The sequence below is a fragment of the Lycorma delicatula genome, chromosome 1, assembly GCF_047948215.1.
Source record: "Lycorma delicatula isolate Av1 chromosome 1, ASM4794821v1, whole genome shotgun sequence".
Taxonomy (NCBI): domain Eukaryota; kingdom Metazoa; phylum Arthropoda; class Insecta; order Hemiptera; family Fulgoridae; genus Lycorma; species Lycorma delicatula.
The window spans coordinates 342,482,182-342,505,628 of record NC_134455.1 but is presented as its reverse complement, the minus strand read 5'-3'; the positions used below and the strand labels follow the sequence as shown (position 1 = coordinate 342,505,628).

The 23,447-nt window shown below is 30.7% G+C and overlaps 1 protein-coding gene across 2 annotated transcripts in view; it reads right to left on the bottom strand.

Annotated features, from left to right (window-relative positions):
* Positions 1-23,447, bottom strand: part of LOC142334340 (protein fem-1 homolog CG6966) — a 113,980-nt gene that overhangs the window by 22,446 nt on the left and 68,087 nt on the right. For both annotated transcript variants that reach the window (XM_075382308.1, XM_075382309.1), the window contains exons 2-4: positions 8,880-9,039; positions 3,867-4,067; positions 1,907-2,125 (exon numbers count right to left, since the gene is read on the bottom strand). In XM_075382308.1, coding sequence (XP_075238423.1) covers positions 1,907-2,125; positions 3,867-4,067; positions 8,880-9,039 — 580 coding nt within the window. The remainder of the gene's footprint in view (positions 1-1,906; positions 2,126-3,866; positions 4,068-8,879; positions 9,040-23,447) is intronic.

Sequence of the window (23,447 nt, the reverse complement as noted above, 5' to 3'; positions counted from 1 at the left end):
AAAAAATATACAGGAGAAATTCAATACTCTAGATTCAACTGGAGCACACTTGGTTCAAATAAATCACTAATAACCTTAAATGTTCTCGACTTCAAACAGTACTCATATACTTACAACCTAATGCAGTTGCTTCATTTGGCTGTTTAAATAAAACTTATCATTTTTTATCTTCATTCTAGATTAATTTGGTCCCTAGATAGAATGGTAAAACATTTATGCAGATTAAACGAGTAATTATTAGAAAATTCATTTATCACTCATTTAACAACATTACAGGGCTGCAGAACACTAAATTTTTATCAAATACTTAGGGTAAGTTGCTTGATAATTTAATGTTTACTTAAACTTTAATTTAATTATTTCATTCTGATTGTTGACATCGCTTAAAATTTTATGTCAGGCTGTCCAGCCTAAAAAAAAATTGTGTTTTATACTGTACACTTTTTTACAATTTACCTTTTTTATCTCATTTTTCTTGAAAAATTGAGAAATTTTACTCAAGTACAAACTATTTATAAACATTTTCAATTAATAAGTGCAATTTATAAAATGAAATCTTTTCCCAGTGTAAGAGAGTGAATTGAAAATATTTATAGTCAAATTGTATTTGAAAATCACAATTTTTAAAAATATTTAACAAAAAAAAATTTCTAACAATGCGTATGTAATACCAACCCGTTATTTGGATTTCAGAGTTATCCAGTTTCGATTAAAGTTGATTTGGGGAACTTAAATGAAAATTCAAAAATTTTATTTTTGAAGAAACCTGATTTAACAATACCAGGAACCACAGTAATGTTTTTGTAAACAATAACATAATTACTTTATATTAATGTTACATTTGACTTAGTAGAGACTTATAAAGTCTCTATGTGTTAGCTTAACTCAGTTATTTTTCTTCAGCTGTCACTGAAAAGAAGGAAAACCAATGTGAATGGAATGAGAAAAACCAATTCTGCTATTAGAAAAACTTGCCTGGGAAGAATTTGAGAAACAAAACCCAGATTTAGTTCTCACTGATTTTCATTGCATTCTTAAGTAAAAGAATTTTCATGTAGCAATCATTTTTGTGAATTAATAGTTCAAAGAAACTATCACTGGGTATTACCACAACTAGCAATGAACTTCTGTAATAATGGAGTAAAAACACAAATTAAGTAATGCAGTAAGTATTATTTAGATTTAAATGGTGACTATGCACAAAAATATTTTTGTTGTAGGTATTAAATAAATATTTTTTTTTATCCGATATCTAAAAGATTTGTTTTAATTATATTAGAGCTAAGTGTACCTTTTTTTTTTTGCAAATAATCCTTATAATATAAAATGCCAACAACTAAAGAGGATTTTTTTTTTCTAATAAATGTGTTCTTCAGTTTTTTTTAAGTTAAACAGCTTAAAAATGTATTAAAAGACTTAGAAGTAAATTTGACTGCTAAAAGGTTTAATATCTCATAATAACTAATATAATTTTACACAGAATTAGAAAGTCTAAACTGCCATGATTGACTGAAAAAATTTCTTTTATAAACATTAAGATCACTACAATAGCAAAATCAACATCATCAGAACTATAACTAACATCAATTGTAATTATGGATTACAAGCTGGGGATCAGATAGTATCCACAATTAAAGCAATTAATTAATGAGTAAATTAAAGCAATCAATTAATGAATGAAAGTAACAACAAAAAGGAAAAGAAATTAAATTCTGAACACATTTAGTAAATATAAGCACGTAGTGGCATAGCATAAATGTTACAATAATTTATTTGCAGGATTTTTTAAACTGTGAATAAAAATTATCATTACAAATAGTCACTAATGTACTTAAATTAACTTAAAAATCAATGATTTAAGCATATTAATTAAACAGTTGATGTTAATCTCAAATTCACTACTAACCATAAGAATCAACATCCATGGTGGCACCATGTACAAGAAGCATTTTTAAAATATCAAGACTGCCAGATTCTGCACAATCATGTAGTGCTGTGTTTCCTTTAACACTTTTCATATTTACATTGGCACCAAGACATAACAGATACTGTGCAATTCTATAGTGACCTTTGTAACATGCTATCATCAGGCAAGTATGACCATGGCGATTCGATACCTCAATATCTGTAAACAAAATTATTTTACTTAAATTAAAAATTTGGTTCATTCCTGTACTACACTTCAGTTCTTAACTCTATCCAGTTCAATAAGACATAACTTGCAAACAGAAACACAATATCCTTTTGTTACGGTATAAAAGACACAAAAAAGCATTACTCATCAGAGTTTAGAAAGCTGGGTGATGAACAGCATGAGGATGGATTAACAGATCAGTGATTGGCTTGTTGCTAACTAAGATATCTTGTCATAGTACACTACACCTTCCACTGTACTATTAGCAGTATCAATGCTACTTCAGACAGAACTATAATATATCTCCGTTTTCATTTTCTAAACTTTGACAAGTAATACTAATGTATTTCAAATTTAATTCTGTCCTAAGCTGATACTCAGAATTGTACAAATAACAAATACAACGCAAGCAACAGTAAACAAAACAATTTATTTTTTTAATACAACATATGTGATTATAAATTAATTTCATAAACTAATGGTAAAAATTACAGTTAAATTTTGTATTTCTTCAGGTAATATTCATAACTTAGAATTAAATATTTTATTAAAATATACTAGATGCGACAACTGAATACTGGATTTTGGTTAGAATTCTGAATACTTATCACTAATCCTAAGCACTGAAATAAGCTGATATATTCTCTTCAGCTAATACAAACACTGGTTCTAATATGAATAGATGTTAACAGAATAGCTACCGCATTCTAAATCTACACATCTAACAAAAAGCAATACTCTGTTTTAAATAATCAGAACAAGAAATAAGTCTTTTAATCATTATAACAGCAAATAAAAAATAATTTTTAACAGCTTCTGAAGGTGGTAACTGACAACTTTCATTGATATCAGTACACATAGCCAGTCAAATATAGAAAACATATTGTATTTATTGTACATTATTGTATTAATATTAATATAATATTGTATTTATTATTTATAATATCTCTTTGTTTATGAGGTATATCCCTGTGATGAGTAGTCCAATGACTACTTTACACTACCTTTCATAAAAATAACTTGTTTTCACATAAGAGCTTACATGCAAACATTAAATGAGTTTAAAAAGGGATCATCCATTCTTGTGATGCTGAACAAAGTTCAGAACAGTTTTATACCGTTTCTGAGCATAATTAAAGAATCAAAACATATTCATAAAAGCTTACACTCATAAAAATACTACACATCAACAAAAAAACAAAACATTAACTACTAGGGGTTTAATACACTAAACTGTTATAAATTTAAAAAGTTTTAAACACTTGTTAAGTTACATTACACATAATATTGAAAATCAAAGAATGATGGAACACAAAAAAATATGTTTAGAAATGAGCAACTGTTAATCATTTTGACGGCTTAATGAAGCAAGAGTAGAACAGAGAAATCCACCCTCATTTTTCTATTTTCCCATATCTTTTTGCTTTGATTATATAGGTCTTTTGTTCAGATTTGGATTTTTACTTCATCTCCTAAATATAAAAATTTACAAACTTTTCTGTCATAGAATGGTTCATGCTTTTATGATAAATTGCTACAAAATAAACCTCTTAAGTGAATACAATTTAACTTGTAATAGACAAAAATAAGGAATTATTATGGTCGCACATTTTTTCTGTTCATGAACATACTTGTGTTTAGTCTTATCACATGAATAATGGACATTGAAAACAGAACAAGAGCATATTCCTTTAACGATAAGAACTTAACAACAATGTGAATAATAACTTACCAGCTCCTTGTTCAATTAAAAATTTAACTATTTCAAAATGTCCATCAAAGCAAGCAGCACGAAGTGGTGTAGAATTAGTACGGGTAGTAGAGTTAACATTAGCACCCCGTTTTACAAGAAAACGAACAACAGAAAAGTGGCCTGCTGCTGCAGCGCACCATAGAGGAGGAGCAGCTTCTATTGTTTCACCATCAAATACAACTGTAAAACAGATCACAGAACAAATTACCTTCATCAAAATAAAAACAAATTCTACATTCAAATTCATATAAGAGAAAATATTTATATATATGAGGGTTATCTGAAAAGTTTTGAGCCTCAACATGAAGATGGTAGCGCTTGTTAACAAAAGTTAGGGAATGTATTGAAAGATACTAACTAAAATTTCAGCCCTTTTGAACGCTCAGTTGTTGTTTGATAATTATTTGAGTAAGTCATTGGGAGTGTTTTTGTGAAAATGGAAAAAATTGAATATCGTGCCATGATTAAATACTTGCATTTGAAAGACAATACGCATATACAAATTAAAACAGTTAGATGCTGTTTACAGAGACTCTATCCCATCATTTGCCACCATGAAAAGATGGGCAGCTGAATTTAAACATGTTCATACCAGCTTGGTTGATGATCTAGTGTTTCTGGACAGCCAAAAACTGCAACCACCACCGATATCATTGAAAAAATTCACCAAATGGTACTGAACAACTGACGAATTAAGGTTAGAGACATAGCAGGGGCTATGGGCATATTGAAAGAATGTGTCTGTCATATATTAACTGAAGAACTGGATATGCATAAGCTATCTGCGTGTTTGCTGTGTTCTTACACATGAATACTGGCTGTTTCACATGAATACTGGTGCTGTGTTTGCTCACTTTGGACCAAAAACGCATTTAAATGAACATTTCCAGAGTTCTGTTGGAGCAGTTTAAGCAAAACAAGTCAGATTTTCTGTGTCGATTCATAACTGTAGATGAAAAGTGGATCACTCTTGAGATGAAACAACAGTCAAAACAGCAGACTGCAAAGGGTGAACCTGCTCCAAAAAAGGAGAAGAGACTGTTCCATCGGCCAGGAAGGTGATGGGGACTGTTTTTTGGGATGGTAATAGAATTTTGTTTATTGATTATCTTTAAAAAGTAAAACAATAATGACACAATGTTACGCATCATTACTTGACAAGCTGAAGGCAGAAATTGCAAATAAAATAACCACATTTGAAGAAGAAGAAAGTGCTTTTCTATCAGGACAATGCGCCTGCTCACACTTCGATGGTCGCCATGGCTGAAATTCATGAACTGCACTTTGAAATGGTTGAGCACTCACCGTATTCAACAGATCTGGCCCCAAGCAACTTTTTCTTGTTTCCTAACCTTAAAGTTTAGCTTAGAGGAAAAAGATTTTCATAGAATGAGGAGATTATCGCATACATAACACCTATTTTGCAGAGAAAAATGTCAGCTACTATTTGGAAGGGTTAAAGAGGTTAGAGCATTGCTGAAAATAGTGTATCTACTTGAAAGGAGACTTTGCTGAAAAATAAAACTATATTTGACAGAACGTCTTTTATGTTAGGCTCAAAACTTTTCAGACAACCCTTTTGCGTGTGTGTGCGCGCGCGTATATATATATATATATATACGAGATGGAATGTAAATAGATAAATGCATCATGCAGCATCCAAATATACTAACCCCTACATGTTTTAAATCAGTTATTAACTGATTTTCCTGGTTTAATTACCACATAAACAAAATTAGTTCTCCAGTGTGTATGTATGGTCGTTAAAAAGAAGGCTTTTATGACTTCTCCAATGGCTTCTGCACAAAACTTTGCACTGCAACAAGAGGATTTCTCAATCAACATTTATGGGCCTGGTTTCTCCCTACTGAGAAGCAATCATTTCCATTCTTAATTCGTGCATTAAAAAGATAACTATATAAGCAAAGGAATTAATATATGAAGGATAATTTAAGATTGCACGCAACCTGACCAGTCACTTCTGAAATTGGTCTAGCCATTAAGCATTCCTTACTGGGCTTACTTGGAAAAGTAGGAAGTAAAGTGGTTACCTCCTTCACAAAACAAACATGTTACATACTGGCATGTCAAGTCCACTGAAATGTAACTGATATTTCAGTCCTACAATTACCAGTTTATTCTATTATTCAGCTCGACGTATGGTTTGGTTGTGCAGTAAAACAGCATGGTCAAAGAAAGCAACTCTGACTAGTGCCTCTTGTATTTCAGGTACTTTTATGTAACATAACCATAACAAAGACTGGACCATATAGTTTAATGTAACAGATTAATGCATTCCTATAAAAAAAAACCAATATCTATATTCACAATTCCTCTACTTTGTAGAGGGAAACTTTTTATATTAATTGATTTAAATACTTATTATTTTATTAATAATAGTCAAAAAATAAAATCCAGCCTGTCTGCATAGATATGGATGAATAAGTATGAACATATACAAGTGTACATTCAATTTGCAGATGGTAAATCCCAGACTTAAAATTTTACAAAAATATTTTTTTCCAGAAGAGTGAAGGAGAATTTAAGCAAGATTTATTTCAATTTTGCAATACTTTCATTCACCACCTTACAAGTTATTTGGAATACGAAATCTTAATTCATTCATTATTAGCTCAATTAAGCAGTGTAAAAGGAAATAACAATTCTCATCTATTTCTCAAAATGTAACCTTGATCACTGGACCAACCATAGGGGGTGAATAATAATAATAATAACTTTAATATTTCTGTTAAAAGATCCTAATCAAAATTTTCAAAAACAATAAAAAAATCTTCTTTTTTTTTAATTTTATGAGCTTTAATTTTTTCCAGTTTATGCCGGTCTCCGTGGCACGAGTGGTAGCATCTCGGCCTTTCATCAGGGTTCAAATCCCAGTCAGGCATGGCATTTTCAGACATGCTACAAATCATTCACCTCATCCTCTGAAGTAATACCTAGTGGTGGTCCCGGAGGTTAAAACCAGAAAAAAAAGGTTTATTGATTTAATGTTTATAAAAGTGGATTTGCAAATTAATGCAAAAAAAATTTCACTGAGAGGGATGGAAACCCTGGAAATATTTCATTTCAACTGAAACAGATTTAATTAGAATTTTACTGGCAATTTTTTTTTGTTAAAAATAGTTCAACCTTTCTTGTAAGATTATGGACAAACAGTCACTAATAAAGAGAAGGCATGTCAAGTCCACTGAAATGAAACTGATATTTCAATCCTACAATTACCAGTTTATTCTTTTATTCAGCTCAACATATGGTTTGGCTGTGCAGTAAAACAGCATGGTCAAAGAAAGCAACTCTGACTAGTGCCTCTTGTATTTCAGGTACTTTTGATGGTTCACCCTGTAAGAAATACAAATACAGGAGAAAATATTCTGCAACTTTATAGATAAAATTTCAACTCTCCTAAATAGATTCTTTCTACTGCCTCTAAAATATAGTAAAAAATATGGGAGGCTTGAATAATTTTATTTTGAAATATACCATCATATAATACAACTGTACAATGAGTAGTAGCTAACAAATTGAACAGAAATTCCTTTTATGTAACATGCTACTGATGATTGTTGTCCTTTATTGTACAATATTTTTGGTGAAAATTTTAATTTTTTACAAATCTTCTGTACTATTTTACAATGAAAGAATTACAAAAGAACAGTTATTATAACAAAAAAAAAAGTTTTACCGATATTTGAAATTATTTTTCAAAATTATATTTGAGATAATTTTCCTTGCACAATTTGAAAACAAAAAATTCTACTTTTATTTTCTAATGCAAATCTTTTATGTACTAATGAGGGGCATCTGCAATCAAATATAACTTAGAACATGAGATGGAAGATTAAACAATATATAAAAAATTCCACACTCTTTTCAGGAATTAAATCTTAATAACTAGAAGCCAGCATTAACCTCTACATCTAAAGACCAGCCAGTAACCTGGATTCAAAATAAAATTTTGAAATTATTTCAATAACTGTTTCCTTTACCATAGACCATAATTACAGAAAAAAAATAATGCAATAAACTTTTATTTTTTTAGACTAATTCACCAAATAAGCTTGCATTTTCCAAATAGGAGTACAACATTTGCAATTTCATAGTTTTTGTAATAATAATCTGTCATTTTTTAGTGCATGAAAAATTCCACAAACTGATTAATTGATCTAATTTTCATGAAAACTGCTGTCTTCTACGAGAAAATAAGGAAGGAATTTGTAACAAAATTGGTGTTGAAGTTAAACAATCCTTAAGCCTGTAAGCATAATGTTTTCCAGGATACTAAAGCCCTTAAACTTTTCACAACCCTATATAATTTCATATAACTTTTCTTGACTCATCTAAAACAATAACATGTGCAATATTACTACTTGTTATTTTCTCATTTAACTGGTTTTTAGATAAACCTGTCTCAGGCTCAAATTCCCAAAGAGGTTCAATTTCCATTAGCTATTATTTCATCTTCTCATTGAATTCATCTATAGTCATAACAATAAAAACAAAACAAAAACTAAGAATATATTTCAATTACAATGGAGCAAAACAAGTTATTGATTAACATCAATAAATTATTCACGCTTCAAAATTTTAATCATGAAATTTATTCTGTAATATATTATTGTATCCAACATTCCTTTCAACATTCTACAATAATCTTACTAATATTGGTAATTAACATTCATGCACACACCATGAGATTATTATTTCTCTTTACAAATTAAAAAACAACGTAATCTAACCAATTTTACACAATCATTCTTTAAGGAGAAGATGATGTGAATGAAGAAGTTTCAAAAGTATTGCAAAGATTCAGCTCACACTCCTAACAATGGGCCACTAACTGAACCCTGATAATCTTAGTATACTAAATAAAACAACTAACAAGAAAAAATAAAACTGTGTTAGTGCTGATATGTTTTCTAACATAATAATACATACTGAAAAAAAAAAACAAATACAATAAACTATGCAAATTACCAGAACCAGGTTGTTCGATATCAGCATTGCATCTATCAACAAGATACTCTACAACTTCTTGATGACCATTTCGGCAAGCCATTACTAAAGGTGTAGCACCATTTGTCTTGGTCAAAACTAGCATCATCACCTCATGTGGACTGCGATGATCTAAGAATGCCTGAAACAACAAATGGCATCAATGTTAAAAGAAATGTGAAAATCATCAATTATAAGAAATTTGAAAATTATCAAAATATTTTTAACTTTAAAATCTCATCCTGTTATATAATTTAAATTCATCAATATTTTGACTCACAGATAATACACAAGATTAAAATACTATATTCTGTAATAAATTACTACACAACTTTTAACAGAAAGTTATTAGACAATATTCACTTTGCCACTTCAAAACCTATTAGGGTCTAAGGTGATTGGATGGATGGTAGAAACATTTTTTTATTCTTTGCCTGTACACCGGAGTTTGATACTAGGGTCTAGTTTTCTGTGTCAAATTAAACTAGAAAATAAGAATTTTAGATGATAAGATCTCGTCAGGTAACTCAGAAGAACTTAACCCCGACAAGGCATGGCCTATTAGAAACACAAACATAATGGAATAACATCATGAGGATCATATTTTTTTTAAATTTCTTCCCACTTTGAGATCACAAAATATTTTCTATTGAGTAGATCTTACTCGACAGACTTTCAACTTTGGCACGGGCTTACACCCACAAGGTAAAAATATAAATTTTAACTTAGCAATGCATCCTCGATCTGCAATGTATTAATAATTGATCATTAAGAAATCAAAAGCAATTAATCACTTGATTTTTCGTATAAGTTTAATTCAGATTATGATATCCAGAAACAAATTACACAAAACAACAAATTGTAGTACTGTATTCTGAATCATTTTCAGCATGATACAAAAAAAAATATGCTGACAATGCATATGAATGAATCTCTTCTTTAAAATTAAAACACTACATCTAAGTAAAAAAGAATATTTCATTTTCATTTTATCCATGTCTTTAAAGAGGTTTCCATACAATAGTTAAGTATTATTTGTCAAATAATGAGGTGCAAAAAGAAAACTCAAGCCAAAATGACTTCTTTTTAGCACATCAAATAATAGCCAATAGCAACAAAAATGATCCCATCAGTGGATAGTAGAATATTGAATTAATTAGGCAAACCAACCATGGAATTAACTCATTTGCCTGCGAGTACTTTCTAGTGGAGGTAAAAAAAGGATTAATAACAACATACATTAATTTAATAAAACTCCTTATGCAATTCAAAACACTTTCAGAAGAAGAAAAAAATATTTTGTTTTCCATACCTGTATCAATTTTCATTAAACAATGCAGTTATAATTTTAAGTTAATTTTTGGTCATTTTCATTTATAAGTTAGTAGTTATAAATTGTAATTTTAAAATAATTGTAATTACTGGTTGTAATTTTTAAATGTCATAAAAAAGGAACTTTTTTTGGATTCACATTATTATTTTATTGAACAAGTACTTTATTATTCATACTGTTACAACATAAATAGGTAAAATTAGATATCTAACGAAACAAGAAATAATCTTAAGTAATTTAAAATTTACAGTTGTTTGTAATTGATCTATATATTTGTTTCACTCATAATAAAAGCTGAAACAATTTTTTCCACATAAAACTGAAATTCAGAATACTTTAAGAATGAAATTACTTATTTTAAGCACAGCAATTAAAATTGAAATAAATAAATATTTAAATTCAATATAATCAGTCTCAGATTAATTATCCATTAAATTCATAAGTTAAATCCATCAAGGCAAAATTACAGTGTTGGCTCCATACTGCTGATCAATTGTACTTGTTCAGCCTGAATTATAAACAAAGATTTCTAAAGTCAAGACAGGAAACAAACCAGACTCTTAGGGAAGGTCATGAGAGGTCATGGACTTATCTTATAACCTCTCTCCACTCAATTCATCAATTCAATTCCTTTTTAGTACTGCCCTTCAATTATGTTAAATATTGCTCATTTCTGGCTTTTTTTAAAAGGAAAATAATGGATAAAACGCTAGATGTATATTTATGTTTCTTTCATGAAATATTTTTGCACGAGGTACAAAAAAAAAAATCAACAAACAACATAAAGTACTAAATAAAGGGATTATAATTTTTTCATTCTCAAGAAATGAGTTGCTTTACAATTAGCTCTTCAACCACAAATAGTTAAATGCACGTGTAAACTATAAATCAGTCGATTCAATTCAGAAAATTCAGGGGAATGTAGATCAAGTTAATTTGAAAAAGAACATCAGTCGGCGATCTGTGCATCACAGCGAGGAATGTATGGTAGCTCTGGAAATATGATAAGTTATTCTTTCCATAATATGATGTCAAATGATAATATAATTAATTGCAGACAGAACGTTCTCCTTTACCTTAAATTTGAATTGTTTATAGAAACACTGGTTTAGCTTGTTAAATTAAAAATGTTAGTAATAGAACACACAAAAAACTAGCTTTCTTAACAAGCAGTCGGAAAAATTACCTACTACACTACGAGTTTCAGGGGATTACTGTAAGGTGCATCCATATAATAAGAAAAGCAATTCTGAATGACAAATTACTGAATAATCTTTGCAATAAGATATAATGCAATTAAAAGATACTAGATGAATCTTATTTTTGCTGAATGGTAAATGGTGCAGATGAACCATTAGCAAATGAACTTATATTGATCATATATGTTCAGGGGCTATGAAAAGATATGTTGAAAAGAAAAGTGAAGTAATTAAAAACCGAAATGACCTTATTTTGTGACTATGCACAACAGACAATGAACCTTGGTATCAGGACCTCAGCAGAACTAATTGATAATTAGATAAAGGTCAATTTTAAAACTTCTTTACTGAATGTAGTATTGCACATAAGGCAGTATAAACAATTTTTGGGTACATAACACAACTGTTAATAAGGGAGTTAATGGTAGTCCAATATTTAGTCTGTTGCAACATTATCTTAAAAAAAAAAAACCAATAGAGCTGGGCAGTTTAAAACATAAAAAATTTCCTTTCAAATGAGATTCTCTGAGGTTTTGTTTTTCAACAAAATTGTATCTTCTACTGCAAAATTCATGAGAATCAGCAAATTAAAAAAAAAAAAATCATTTATTTTTCTGGAACCACAAGTACACAAGAACACATAACAAGTAATGAATAAGAACCTAGGTCTTTTTAATAATTTCTTATTAGATTACTTTTACTTAATTCAACCTATGCCTGTGTAAACAAAATAAAATTCTAAGATGCTAGTTAAGATATTAATCTCTAAAACCTTTTCATATTTTCTTCACTAATTTTGGACCTACTGTTTCTTCTTTTCATTTTTTCAGTGGCTATTTTAATTTAAAAAAATAGTCATCCAAAAAAAATATTTTAAAATAACTTACACAAAGGACAAATTATACAAATAATCACATAGTACAAAGTATGTTATGAACCTTTATCATACAATGCATAAACATTTTCTTGAAAGATGTACCTCACCTGAACTAATGGAAATTAAAAAAAATTAATAAAGTATGAATTCACATTTGTGCTAGTCACATTTTTATTTAACTATTTACTCTTAACGATGCTCTTATTTAATCTAACATAGTATTTACTCTGAGAAACCAATGCCCTCTTAAACAGGTTCTTTTTCACGGTATGATTTTATTTTCTGGTGTATGTTGCAATCTGTTCAACTACTGAACAATAAGAAACCCTCCCACCCCCCATGATCGGATGAGATGAGAATGATATGTATGACATGTAAATGAGGTGAAGTCTTATACAGACTGAGGCCGATCATTCCTGATACGTGTGGTTAATTGAACCACCAAAGTACACTGGTGTCCACCGACTAGTATTCAAATCCATGCAAAAGTAACTAACTTTTACTAGGATTTGAACCTCAGAACCTTTGACTCTGAAAATTAGATGTTAAACAACGGATTTGCGACAATGATTTAACCACCACACCAGCCCAGTAGGCCTATGATAAAGTTGAGGAAATAATTTTACAGCTGATGAAAAAATTCCAAGCTCAGCTCATCTGTGACATAATAATGCTTATTTTTCATTATTATACAGCCTTCATCTTAAAAGAAACATTTTTTTTTTTTTTTTTTAAATTTAAATAATCATTTGAAAATTGGCGGACAACAGGAAAATCGTTGGTCCAAAACCGACAATTTGGCGAGACAATGAGAAAAAATTAGTTAGCAAGCATTTTAATATAATACATTGAAATACTTTTCGGTCTTAGCACGGTATAAATTCGAGTTAACTTAAGAAGTATTTAAAGGAATACTTTTCTTCAGCTCTTCAGTTTTTGAAAATGAGTTCAAATAATGAAAATAAACCGCATAAGTTAATATAAAGTTAATAAAATAAGACCACGATTCTTTTTAATAATTATGAAGGAAGTCATCATCTTCAACCTTTATTCTTTTAGACTTCAAACTCAACGATTACTAAATAATGTGATTAAATATAAATCACCTCTTGTTAACTCGATTTCGGTTTCATGTTTTTTTTGAGATTATATATTTTATTAATCTCGGTATGTACATATTCTTTTGTAATCTGAACCGTACAAAAGGAATTCGTACGTAACAAATAAATGCTAAAATTTTAATAATAAAATCATAACAATAAAATAAAAATTTTTAAATTATTTTAAAGCGTGCAAAAGCGTACAGCTGATATCACACCGAGATCATTTACCTAACGGTAAGACGATCCGTTTACCTATCTAAATCTGTTACAGTAACCGTTGCAACGATAAAAATTAATTTACATCTAATTAGTAGATTTTCTGTCCGACAAGATCGCTCTTAAAGAAAACTAATCGCGTCCGAGTTGGGGTAATAACATAAAGCTGTTTTGACCGAAGCGTTTACAGAGTAGATAAATCATACAGTTGGCGATTTTCTAATTGTCAGCGAGTGGGAAAATAAACAGAGTCGTTTATTTAGGCTGTTTTTATTATTCCAGTTTATTATCTTATATTACACTTATATCTTTCATTATTTATCGTCATTTCTTTTTTTTTAATATAATGGAGCGTATTTTTTGTTAATTTAATTAAATCATAGAAATTAAAACTGACGGTAGAATACAAAAAAAAAAAAACTTTGAATAATCAATCGGCGAAGTGGAAAAGCGCCTTTTAGTTACGATTAGTATTGTTAAAATGTAGCTGTGTCCGAGTAAATTAATAAAATAAATTATAAAAGTGACTTTTTCTTGTGATATCTCCACGATCGGGTATACCCGTATTCGTAAATTTTTCCTTCTTTTCCAGGAATAATATAATATTTGATAACGGACGTATTTTCGTTTCTGTACTGCCGCACATTTTTATATTTTTTCCCCAAATATCAACACGACTTTTTCTTCGACTATCAGACCGGCATTGTACCCCGATACATTAAACGTAAAAAAAAAATCATAAATGATTAAAAAAAACAACTGTACGTGTCATTGCTCTTAGTATTAACATTTTAACTCCCTTAAAAAATATTGTGAAAATAAAGAAAAAATATTGCGATACTCAAAAATTGAATAAAAATGTTTAGCTACAAAATCCTGTCTTACCGATTTTTATTAAATTTATGAAGAAAGATTTATGACTATCATTCAAAATTAATTACCGATCCCAATGTGGAGAGACAACCGACGATAAGGGGAAAATCGAGTAACGGTTTGCAAATGACTGACTACCGTAAATAAAATGTATTTGCTAATATAATACTCACTCGTAGTCATCTCTGTATAAAGAATCAAATTCTTCTACCGTTTGGAAAAATTCAAATCGTTATTCATTTCGTCTCAAGTACATGCCTAATATTAAACCGAAATCAGTGATCATCTGCTACATAGATACCTAAAGTATGTATAAATATTAATATATAATCGATAGGAAAATTTTGTGGCAAGCAAGTATAGTATACAAAACGCACACAAACTAAATTTTATCGGTTACGGGGCGGATATGATATCTTTGGTTTTAGGTTACGGTTTTTATTAAAGATAAAAATTAAACAGCTGTAAACGACTGCGAAAGTTACTCGCCGGCAAAAATAAAATAATTTAATTATAGAGGTATAAAAATCGGTTTAAACAAAGACGAGGAAAATTCTAAATACGAAGGTATTTCTATTTTAATTAGAAGGCAGACCTACAAAAGTACGGACGAATAATTAAAAAGATTAATGAGCAGGGATGTGGAAGGTGTATACGAACGGAGGAGTGGGTGGAAGGAAAGAGATAGCTTACGGCTTGAGGAAGAAGAGGCTTCCTGAAAAAAATCTTTTAACTTTTAAAGGTTACCGTAAATTATTCAAAATAATATTTGGTAATAGATTTCAGAGGTAACTAAGTAGATGTTACCTAATTATACCAGCGAATTGCTCAATAATAAGGGAATGTTTGAACGTCGGTAAGTTACAAATAAAAACTGGAGTGGATCGCTATAACTGTGAAGATCTGAAACTACATTGCAAACTAAGAAAGAGAAAAGGCCAAAAAGAAATAATTAAAGAATCCTATAAGCAGAACAAATTATTTCAATTATGACTACAACCAATAAGTGCGTAGCGGTTTTAAGCTTATTACCCTTAATTGTTAATAAACAGAAAAAATAACCGTTAAAACCGATTACGTTTCTTCCATGTGCGTCATCAATTGCAGAACATTTATTAATACGTAAAATACTAATATTTTACATATATAAAAAATAAAAAGGAACAAAAAGTCCTTACAGCTATCAAATCAGAATATCAGCAAAATCTGACCGATCTAACTGATAAAAGCATTCACATCAATTTGAGAGGGGTACATCACAGTCTTATTTAAATGTTGAGAAATCGCAGATTTCAGGCAGAAGCTGATAAAAGGAAATCCTACTTACTCTCGTAGTATTATTTATGAATGAACGTGACGCGGGTATATGAAGTGTGTTAAATCGACGGTACTATAATTGCAATACACATTTAATAGTACGTCTCAGCATAACCTATGCATCGTATACGTAACGGCCTCGGTAGATAGCACTGGATGAGAGAATCGAACGACAAAGAAGACAACAGTTCAGATGTATCATGTCAAATAGATAGCGATGCTGTAATGACACGTCAATGAAACAAGACTATCGTTATTAATGATTCATTCATTTATCCGTTCCTTATTTCTTTCATAGCGGTTTATTAAATCATCGTAAATCATTACATACCTACTTTAACGATTGAAATACATCATAAAAAAAAAATTAACAGAATTATCATTCGACTAGTTATAATTAATAAACTTAGAGGAAGCTGGTCGAAAAAATCCGATACAAATAATAATAGCCTACACGCGCACGCAAGGTAGGAAGTTATTAGAAGAGCTGTTTTATAAATAATCCTAATTTTAAAATATCTTTTGTTTCAACATCTCAATGACCTAAATTTAACAATCGCGTGTTAGAAATGTTCATGTAAACGACACAAATTTATACGATTAACTTTGAACCCGTTGTGTGTATGCATAAATATTTTTTAACCTCGAAAAATTGTAAACTGCACAAATTCATTTAAGATCGGGGAAGGCTGTTTGTTTGGACTATTAATACGTCACGACCTTAATAATAAAACTGCAATATCAAAATAAAATATAAATAGAACTTAATAAAACAATTGCATCTATCAAAAAAATTATCTTGCTTAAAAAAAGTTATTTTCTTATTCACTTTCTATGGATGTTAAAAAAATTAAATGAAATCGTAATAGACACGTGCTACGAAATGGCAATAGCATAAAACAAACTGCAGGGTCATTTATTTAGATTGACCCTACGATCCTACTTGGATCATTTCTTTACAACAGTTAGATCTATTTATTTAGGAGTAGCAAAACTTACTATCACTGTTTATAAAAGATAAGTGAATCGCACATAAATTAAACCGTTTGTAAACTATCTTTTTTTGGTTCGATAAGTTACGTCGAACACAAAAACGCTATTTACCAATAATGGTAGAAATTCGTATTTTAAAAAAAAAACATTTTTAAACGTTTAAAAACAACCATACACAGTGTTATATAAGTAACAAACAACTTTATATATATAAACCAGGAAAAGAAACTTATTACAAGTTTAAATATATGTTTCAAATAATACAAATAACAACCTTATCGTATTTAAAAAAAAATCGAAATGCGTTATAATTCGACCTGACTCATGTTAAATTGAAGGACAATACCATCAGAGGAACTTGAACCAGAACAATATCTCTGAAATAAGACTTTTACCATGTAACTGATAAAAATTTTCGGACCTACAGTTACTAGAAGTACAGGTTTAAATAGGCTATAGGATGATGCAGATTATTATAAATTAATTCTACAAACAACCGTATTTTGCACCGCAATAACTTCTTGTGTTAATTTATCACACAAGATTATTATTTTCGGTGGAAGTTAAACCTAATCTAAAAAAATTCAAACGAAGAAAGATGTCTACATGAAAGAGCAGACGGAAAACAAAGAAATTCTCGATAAAAGGTAATAAAATCTAGCGTACAAAATTTATATTTCGGTAGACGATGAATACGTTCAAGGGAAGGACCAGATATATTTAAAACGCCAAGTGAAAACTGGAGCGGTAAAACAAGAACCAAGCCTACAAAAAAAAAGAAACTTTTCTTTAATAGGAAAAAAATTACCAGAAAAATTACGACGGCAAATGAGATTTGCAAACTGAGATTAGAAAGTCAATATCCAAGAGAAGTACTATATTTAACACAAAATAATCAGATCGTGCTCGAAAGTGTAGTCTCGTTTAATATATTGTACACAAAAAACCCTACAATAACCGTCGTCACAGAATAAAGATAAGTAACTGAAATAGATTTTATGCGCACGAGAAAAGATTGCATTACTCCCCAAATATTACTGAACGAGTTAAATAATTAATAAAAATGGTGAAATAGCTAAGAAAAAACTTAGAATGCGAGAAGTACTCGTTTACAGTTTGCCTGAATATAGTGGTGATTCTACTTATTTATGACAACTGTAACAACTTTTTTTTTCACTGCGTAACGGCTTTATCACATAATTTTAACTTATTTTAGATACTTCCCGGTTTTAATCACACTATTTGAAATTACTAAAAAAAAGTACAATAAAATTTTAACAAATTAAAAAAAGGAATAAAAACAAGTTTAAAGAATTCAATTATAATTATTTAACAATATAATAAACAAGAAAATGTTTTTAACTTTTAACACAATATTTCCTAAGTTTAGATGACGTGCCGGCCTCCGTGACGCGAGTGGTAGCGACTCGAGCTTTCATCTGGAGGTCCCGGGTTCGAATTCCGGTCAGGCACGGCATTTTCACGCGCTAAAAAAATTGTCATTCATCTCATCCTCTGAAGCAAAGCTCAACGGTGGTCCCGGAGGTTAAAAAAAAAAATAAAAAAGTTTAGATGACGTAAAAAATAGTTCAGAAGACGTACTGAGTTTGAATGTTGACAAAAATAAAAAGATCATCAAGAAGCGTACAATGGTGCGCTTGAATGATAGGTGATGAGCTGAGGAATACTAGTACCATTGGTGGTACACGGTTATATAGGGTCGAAAAACTTCTTTATCTTGACAACACTATGATCCTAAATTCAAATACGTTCAAGTTATGATACGGATTGAACGTGCTCGAGGTGCTTATGTTAAAATGAAGAAGTTTTCTGTAGTTATAACTTGAATCAGGATTTTACATTTAGGGTATGCTGTTCTTACTGCATGATGTCGAATCATGAAAGTTAAGAGAGGCAATGTTTTTGAGATGTGAATTTACAGACAATTATTAAGAACAATGTGAACGGAAAGATAAGTAATCAGTATCCTCACCTAATGAATAAAATCCTAAGTTAGTAAGTGCAACAAGAGAAGCACACTGGAGTATTTCGGCCACACAATGAGACATTCTAGAAAATTATGCAAATAGATCTGTTCGAAAAACGCTTTACTTAAAATTAAGCCCAGTCTGTAAAACTTAGTAAAACTTGATAAGTAAATTTAAGTAAAACTTAAGCAGAAGAAAAATTCTAAAAAATTCCATAAATTTCAGCGGATACATTAATTTGCTCAGCTAATTGTGTAGCAAGCATACACATAAATATTTAAAAAAATCGTAAATTGCAATCATAATAAAAGTTTATTTATACACTAAATAACATTCAAATAATGATGCCATGCCGCCTTAGGATAAAGTAAATGTATTTACCTTGAGAAAGCAGGAAACATTGGACAGGCGACGTATTTGGAAGACATGATAGTGGAGTCAAGGGCAGCAACAAACTCTACTAACAAGTCTGAGTTTAACTACTATTACAACAGAGTATTACTACCGGGGTTGACTCCGTTTACCGTTCGTCTAGAATCACACGTGCATGCGCGTGCATACCACACATGCGCGCGCGCGCATTAACTTACTTTATAATGCCGATAACAACAAAACAATTGTATATGAACTTCTATATTATTACCCAAAAAATATCATTTCGGTAATGAAATTTGTAATAAAAGAGTCTGAAAGAAAATCAAACAAATGCTTCTTTTGACGATTTAAGATATACCTTTCACCCGAGAAAAAAATTGAAAATATGCCTAATAACTATAATTTTTTACTGCCTTCACCAAATTTGGAGGGTTTTGGGGCAAACTGTACGTCAGCCATTTCTTTTATCAAGTAATTCGGTCAATAACAGTTCATTTTTAGGGAGAACTGAACTAAAGTACACAATAATTAAAGACAACCGTCGTTTCTATGTGAATGGTGAAGTGTCAAAAAACGCGTTAGCACGGGCTAAGTAACTTTCACATGAAACTGACTTGCCAGTGCCTAGTCTTCAGAGCAGTAATCCACAACAGCATTTTGTTTAGACACAGCCAAATCAAAACACGACGCATGTTCTCCTCTTTTTCTATACTCCACACCAGTGACCTCAAACTTTTTAGCTCCACAACCTCCCAAAAAGTAAAAAAAAATAAATAATGAATATTTCGCGACCCCCAATTCCAACCCAATGAAACCTAGTTAAAACTATTTAGCTGTGTTGATAGCGACGGGTATGAACATGCATGCATGAAGTGTACAAACACGAACAATTTACCGGTTTCATTATGAGTAAGTGCTCCTTTTAATTTGCTAGCAAAATATTTAGGTGAGAGCTTCATGTTCGAATAAGCAAGACGTTTGAACACGTCGTGCTCTCAGCAGTATAAAGAGGCGTAAGAGATCGCAGAACGTCGTTTAGTTTCGAATGCGAAGCGTGCGTCTGGTGCCTTAAGTTTTTAAAAGTGTAGTTTCATTGAAAATAATAATAAAGGTTTCGATTTTTTAGTGGCGGTCAAACGGCGTTAACTGTGATTCTTATGCAATATGTATATATAAATATGTATAAATGGCGAAGTGAGCCATCTACATCCAGTTAGTAAAAAAAAGAAAAGATTGTACAATAACAGTTATTAAAATTATGGTTTTACCTCATTGAATGAAAAGCCACAGACAGGCGTTGTTTTGTTTTCAAATCTGTCTCCGATGAAAGCATAGCCATCAAAATTAATTCGACACTTCGAAACTAAACAAACATCCAGATCTTAGAACTTTTCGAAAGAAAATTACATACTTTGAGAAATCATTAAGCTTCTATTTGTAAATCAGTCCATACTATAAAAGTACATTTGAAGCATCTTATCTCGTAGCATTAAGAGTAGCTGAGATGTTCAAACTCCATAAAAACGCAGAAAACCTCTTATTGCCTGATATGGTCAGTATTTTAATAATGTGGAAGAAGAAAAATATAGCTGAACAATTCCGCCTTCTAACGACACAGTATCAACGCGAACCGATGACATGGCTGCCGATGTTCGCGATCAGATAATTCGGTGAGTTTAACTATTTTTTTTTTTTTTTTAGTACGCAATTTGATGAATCAACAGATGTGGCAAACATTTTCAGTTCTTATGTTTTAAGAGATATGAATACGTAGAAACAGATCAATCGGAAAACGTGTGTTGCTTTGCAAATTAATACATGGTCATGCAACAGGACAATGACTTTTTGACTTTTTTATGAGGCTACTAAAAACTATAACATAGACTGGACAAAATGTATTGCAGTATATAGTGATGATGCAAAGACTAAAAAAGGAAGAACAGTGGATTTCTGAAAAAAATTAAAAGATGATTTACATGACCTGTCTTACCTCCTCTTAAACGAGGGCGTAATGGACGCACTGCTTCCTTCATAGACATGCTCTTGCCATAAAAAATATTCCGGAAAAACTCAAACAAATTCTTTGTAAAACTGTAAAAATGGTTAATTTTATTAAAGTCGACCATTATAGAATAGGCTGTTGGCTGAACTATGCTATGAAATGGTTGGAAAGGAAAAATCTCATCACCACAGAAACCAAAATAAGTGTTACACTTTATTTTAAGTAGAGTGTATGCATTTAAAAGGTTGTTTTAATATAATTACACTTTCTCTCTTTCATTTTCTGTTTAGCCTCCGGTACTGACCGTTCAGATAATACTTCAGAGGATGATATGTATGAGTGTAAATGAAGTATAGTCTTGTACAGTCTCAGTTCGACCATTCCTGAAATGTGTGATTAATTGAAACCCAACCACCAAAGAACACCGGTATCCACGATCTATTATTCAAATCCGTGTAAAAATAACTGACTTTACTAAGACTTGAACGCTGGAAATCTCGACTTCCAAATCAACTGATTTGGGAAGACGCCTTCACCACTAGACGAACCGGTAGGTTAATTTAATTACACTTTTTTTTTCCTGTTTAGCCTCCGGTAACTACCGTTTAGATAATACTTCAGAGGATGAATGAGGATGATATGTATGAGTGTAAAAGAAGTGTAGTCTTGTACATTCTCAGTTCGACCATTCCTGAGATATGTGGTTAATTGAAACCCAACCACCAAAGAACACCGGTAGTATCCACGATCTAGTATTCAAATCCATGTAAAAGTAACTACCTTTACTAGGACTTGAACGCTGGAACTCTCGACTTCCAAATCAGCTGATTTGGGAAGATGCGTTCACCACTACACCAACTAGGTGGGTTAAAGTGTAACTTGACTAACGTAACGATTCCAAACCAAACTTAATTTTCCTTTTTCAATTTTTACATAAATTACAGAAAACCTTTACTTTCTGTCTTTTAAAAGTTTCCTTTAAGATTTCTTTAGCACTTAAAAATAAGAGGATGACATGTTTGGACTATTCTATAAATGTGCCCTGTTTAGCTAAGAATGCTTTAATATTATTTTTTTAACGTGGAACTGCAGGTGGCGAGAGTATCCCCACTGAGGAGAAAGGTTTTGCATTGAAAAACTGATATTTAGCCTCAAAGACGATCTACTTAGAAAAAATAGCAGACGAATCGGATAAAACTATTTTTCTCTCCATTAGCAGCTGTAAATTACCTAAATATGTTTTGGTACAAGAATAAATCCAGGAAAGAACTAGTTACCAATAAATATTTAAAAATTCCTATCGATGAGATACGAGATTCTAAAGCCTCCTAAAGATCAAATTCTTCGTCTTTCGTTGCCCATAGGATAATTCAGCATGCGTACAAAATGGAAATGATTACATCTATTATTATCGAAATAACGGCGGCTTTAACAATGCTTTCCAACCCATCCGACCTCATTATATCAGCAACAGTCCCAACGGGCAAAAGCACCCGTCAAAAGCACAACCACATTCGTGAAATCTGAACGTCCTACGGATACAAATGAGTAAATAAAAACGTAGTAATAAGAAGTGAGTTGCTTTATAAACTTTTTCCGATCATATTTCATTATACGTATTAGTGAATCTAAGTTTAGATTTGCATAAACAATCTCAAATAGATTTACATAATGATCTTTAGAACTGTGATCTCTAGATAGAACAGAAAAAATAAACGCGGAAAAAAATGGAAACCTATTATAATAAAGAACGTAATCATCAAACTTTTTTGAAAAATTTGCACGTATGTATATAACAGTATAAGAAATCAAATGCGTTTGATCGGCAGGTAATGAGAAACGCCTTAACATTCTAAATAAAAACGGCATAACATAAGTTTCAGAAATTTCAATTATTTAAGAATGTAAACAGTCTTCACAATCAGAGATTATTAAGTATAGGCCTACTGAAACAACTGTACTGAAAGTATTTAAAAATAAATTAGCCGTAATTTAAAATGATACTGCACACTTATAAGGGAGAAAACTGAAAATTTTGAGCATAAAAAGAAATTTTATGAGATTAATTCATTCGAACTGTCACTTAAGTAACAAAGGTTTTTCTTTTTAAGAAAAACATTTATTATTTATTTTTACAAGATTTAAAATAACGACTTACTACTTATTTAGCTGAAAAGAGTTAAAATAAGTTAGATTAGTCTGTACTAGCGTCGATCCAAACTTTCCTGCAAGTTATTGGTTACGGTGTGCTACTTTCTATATATAAAAGGAACA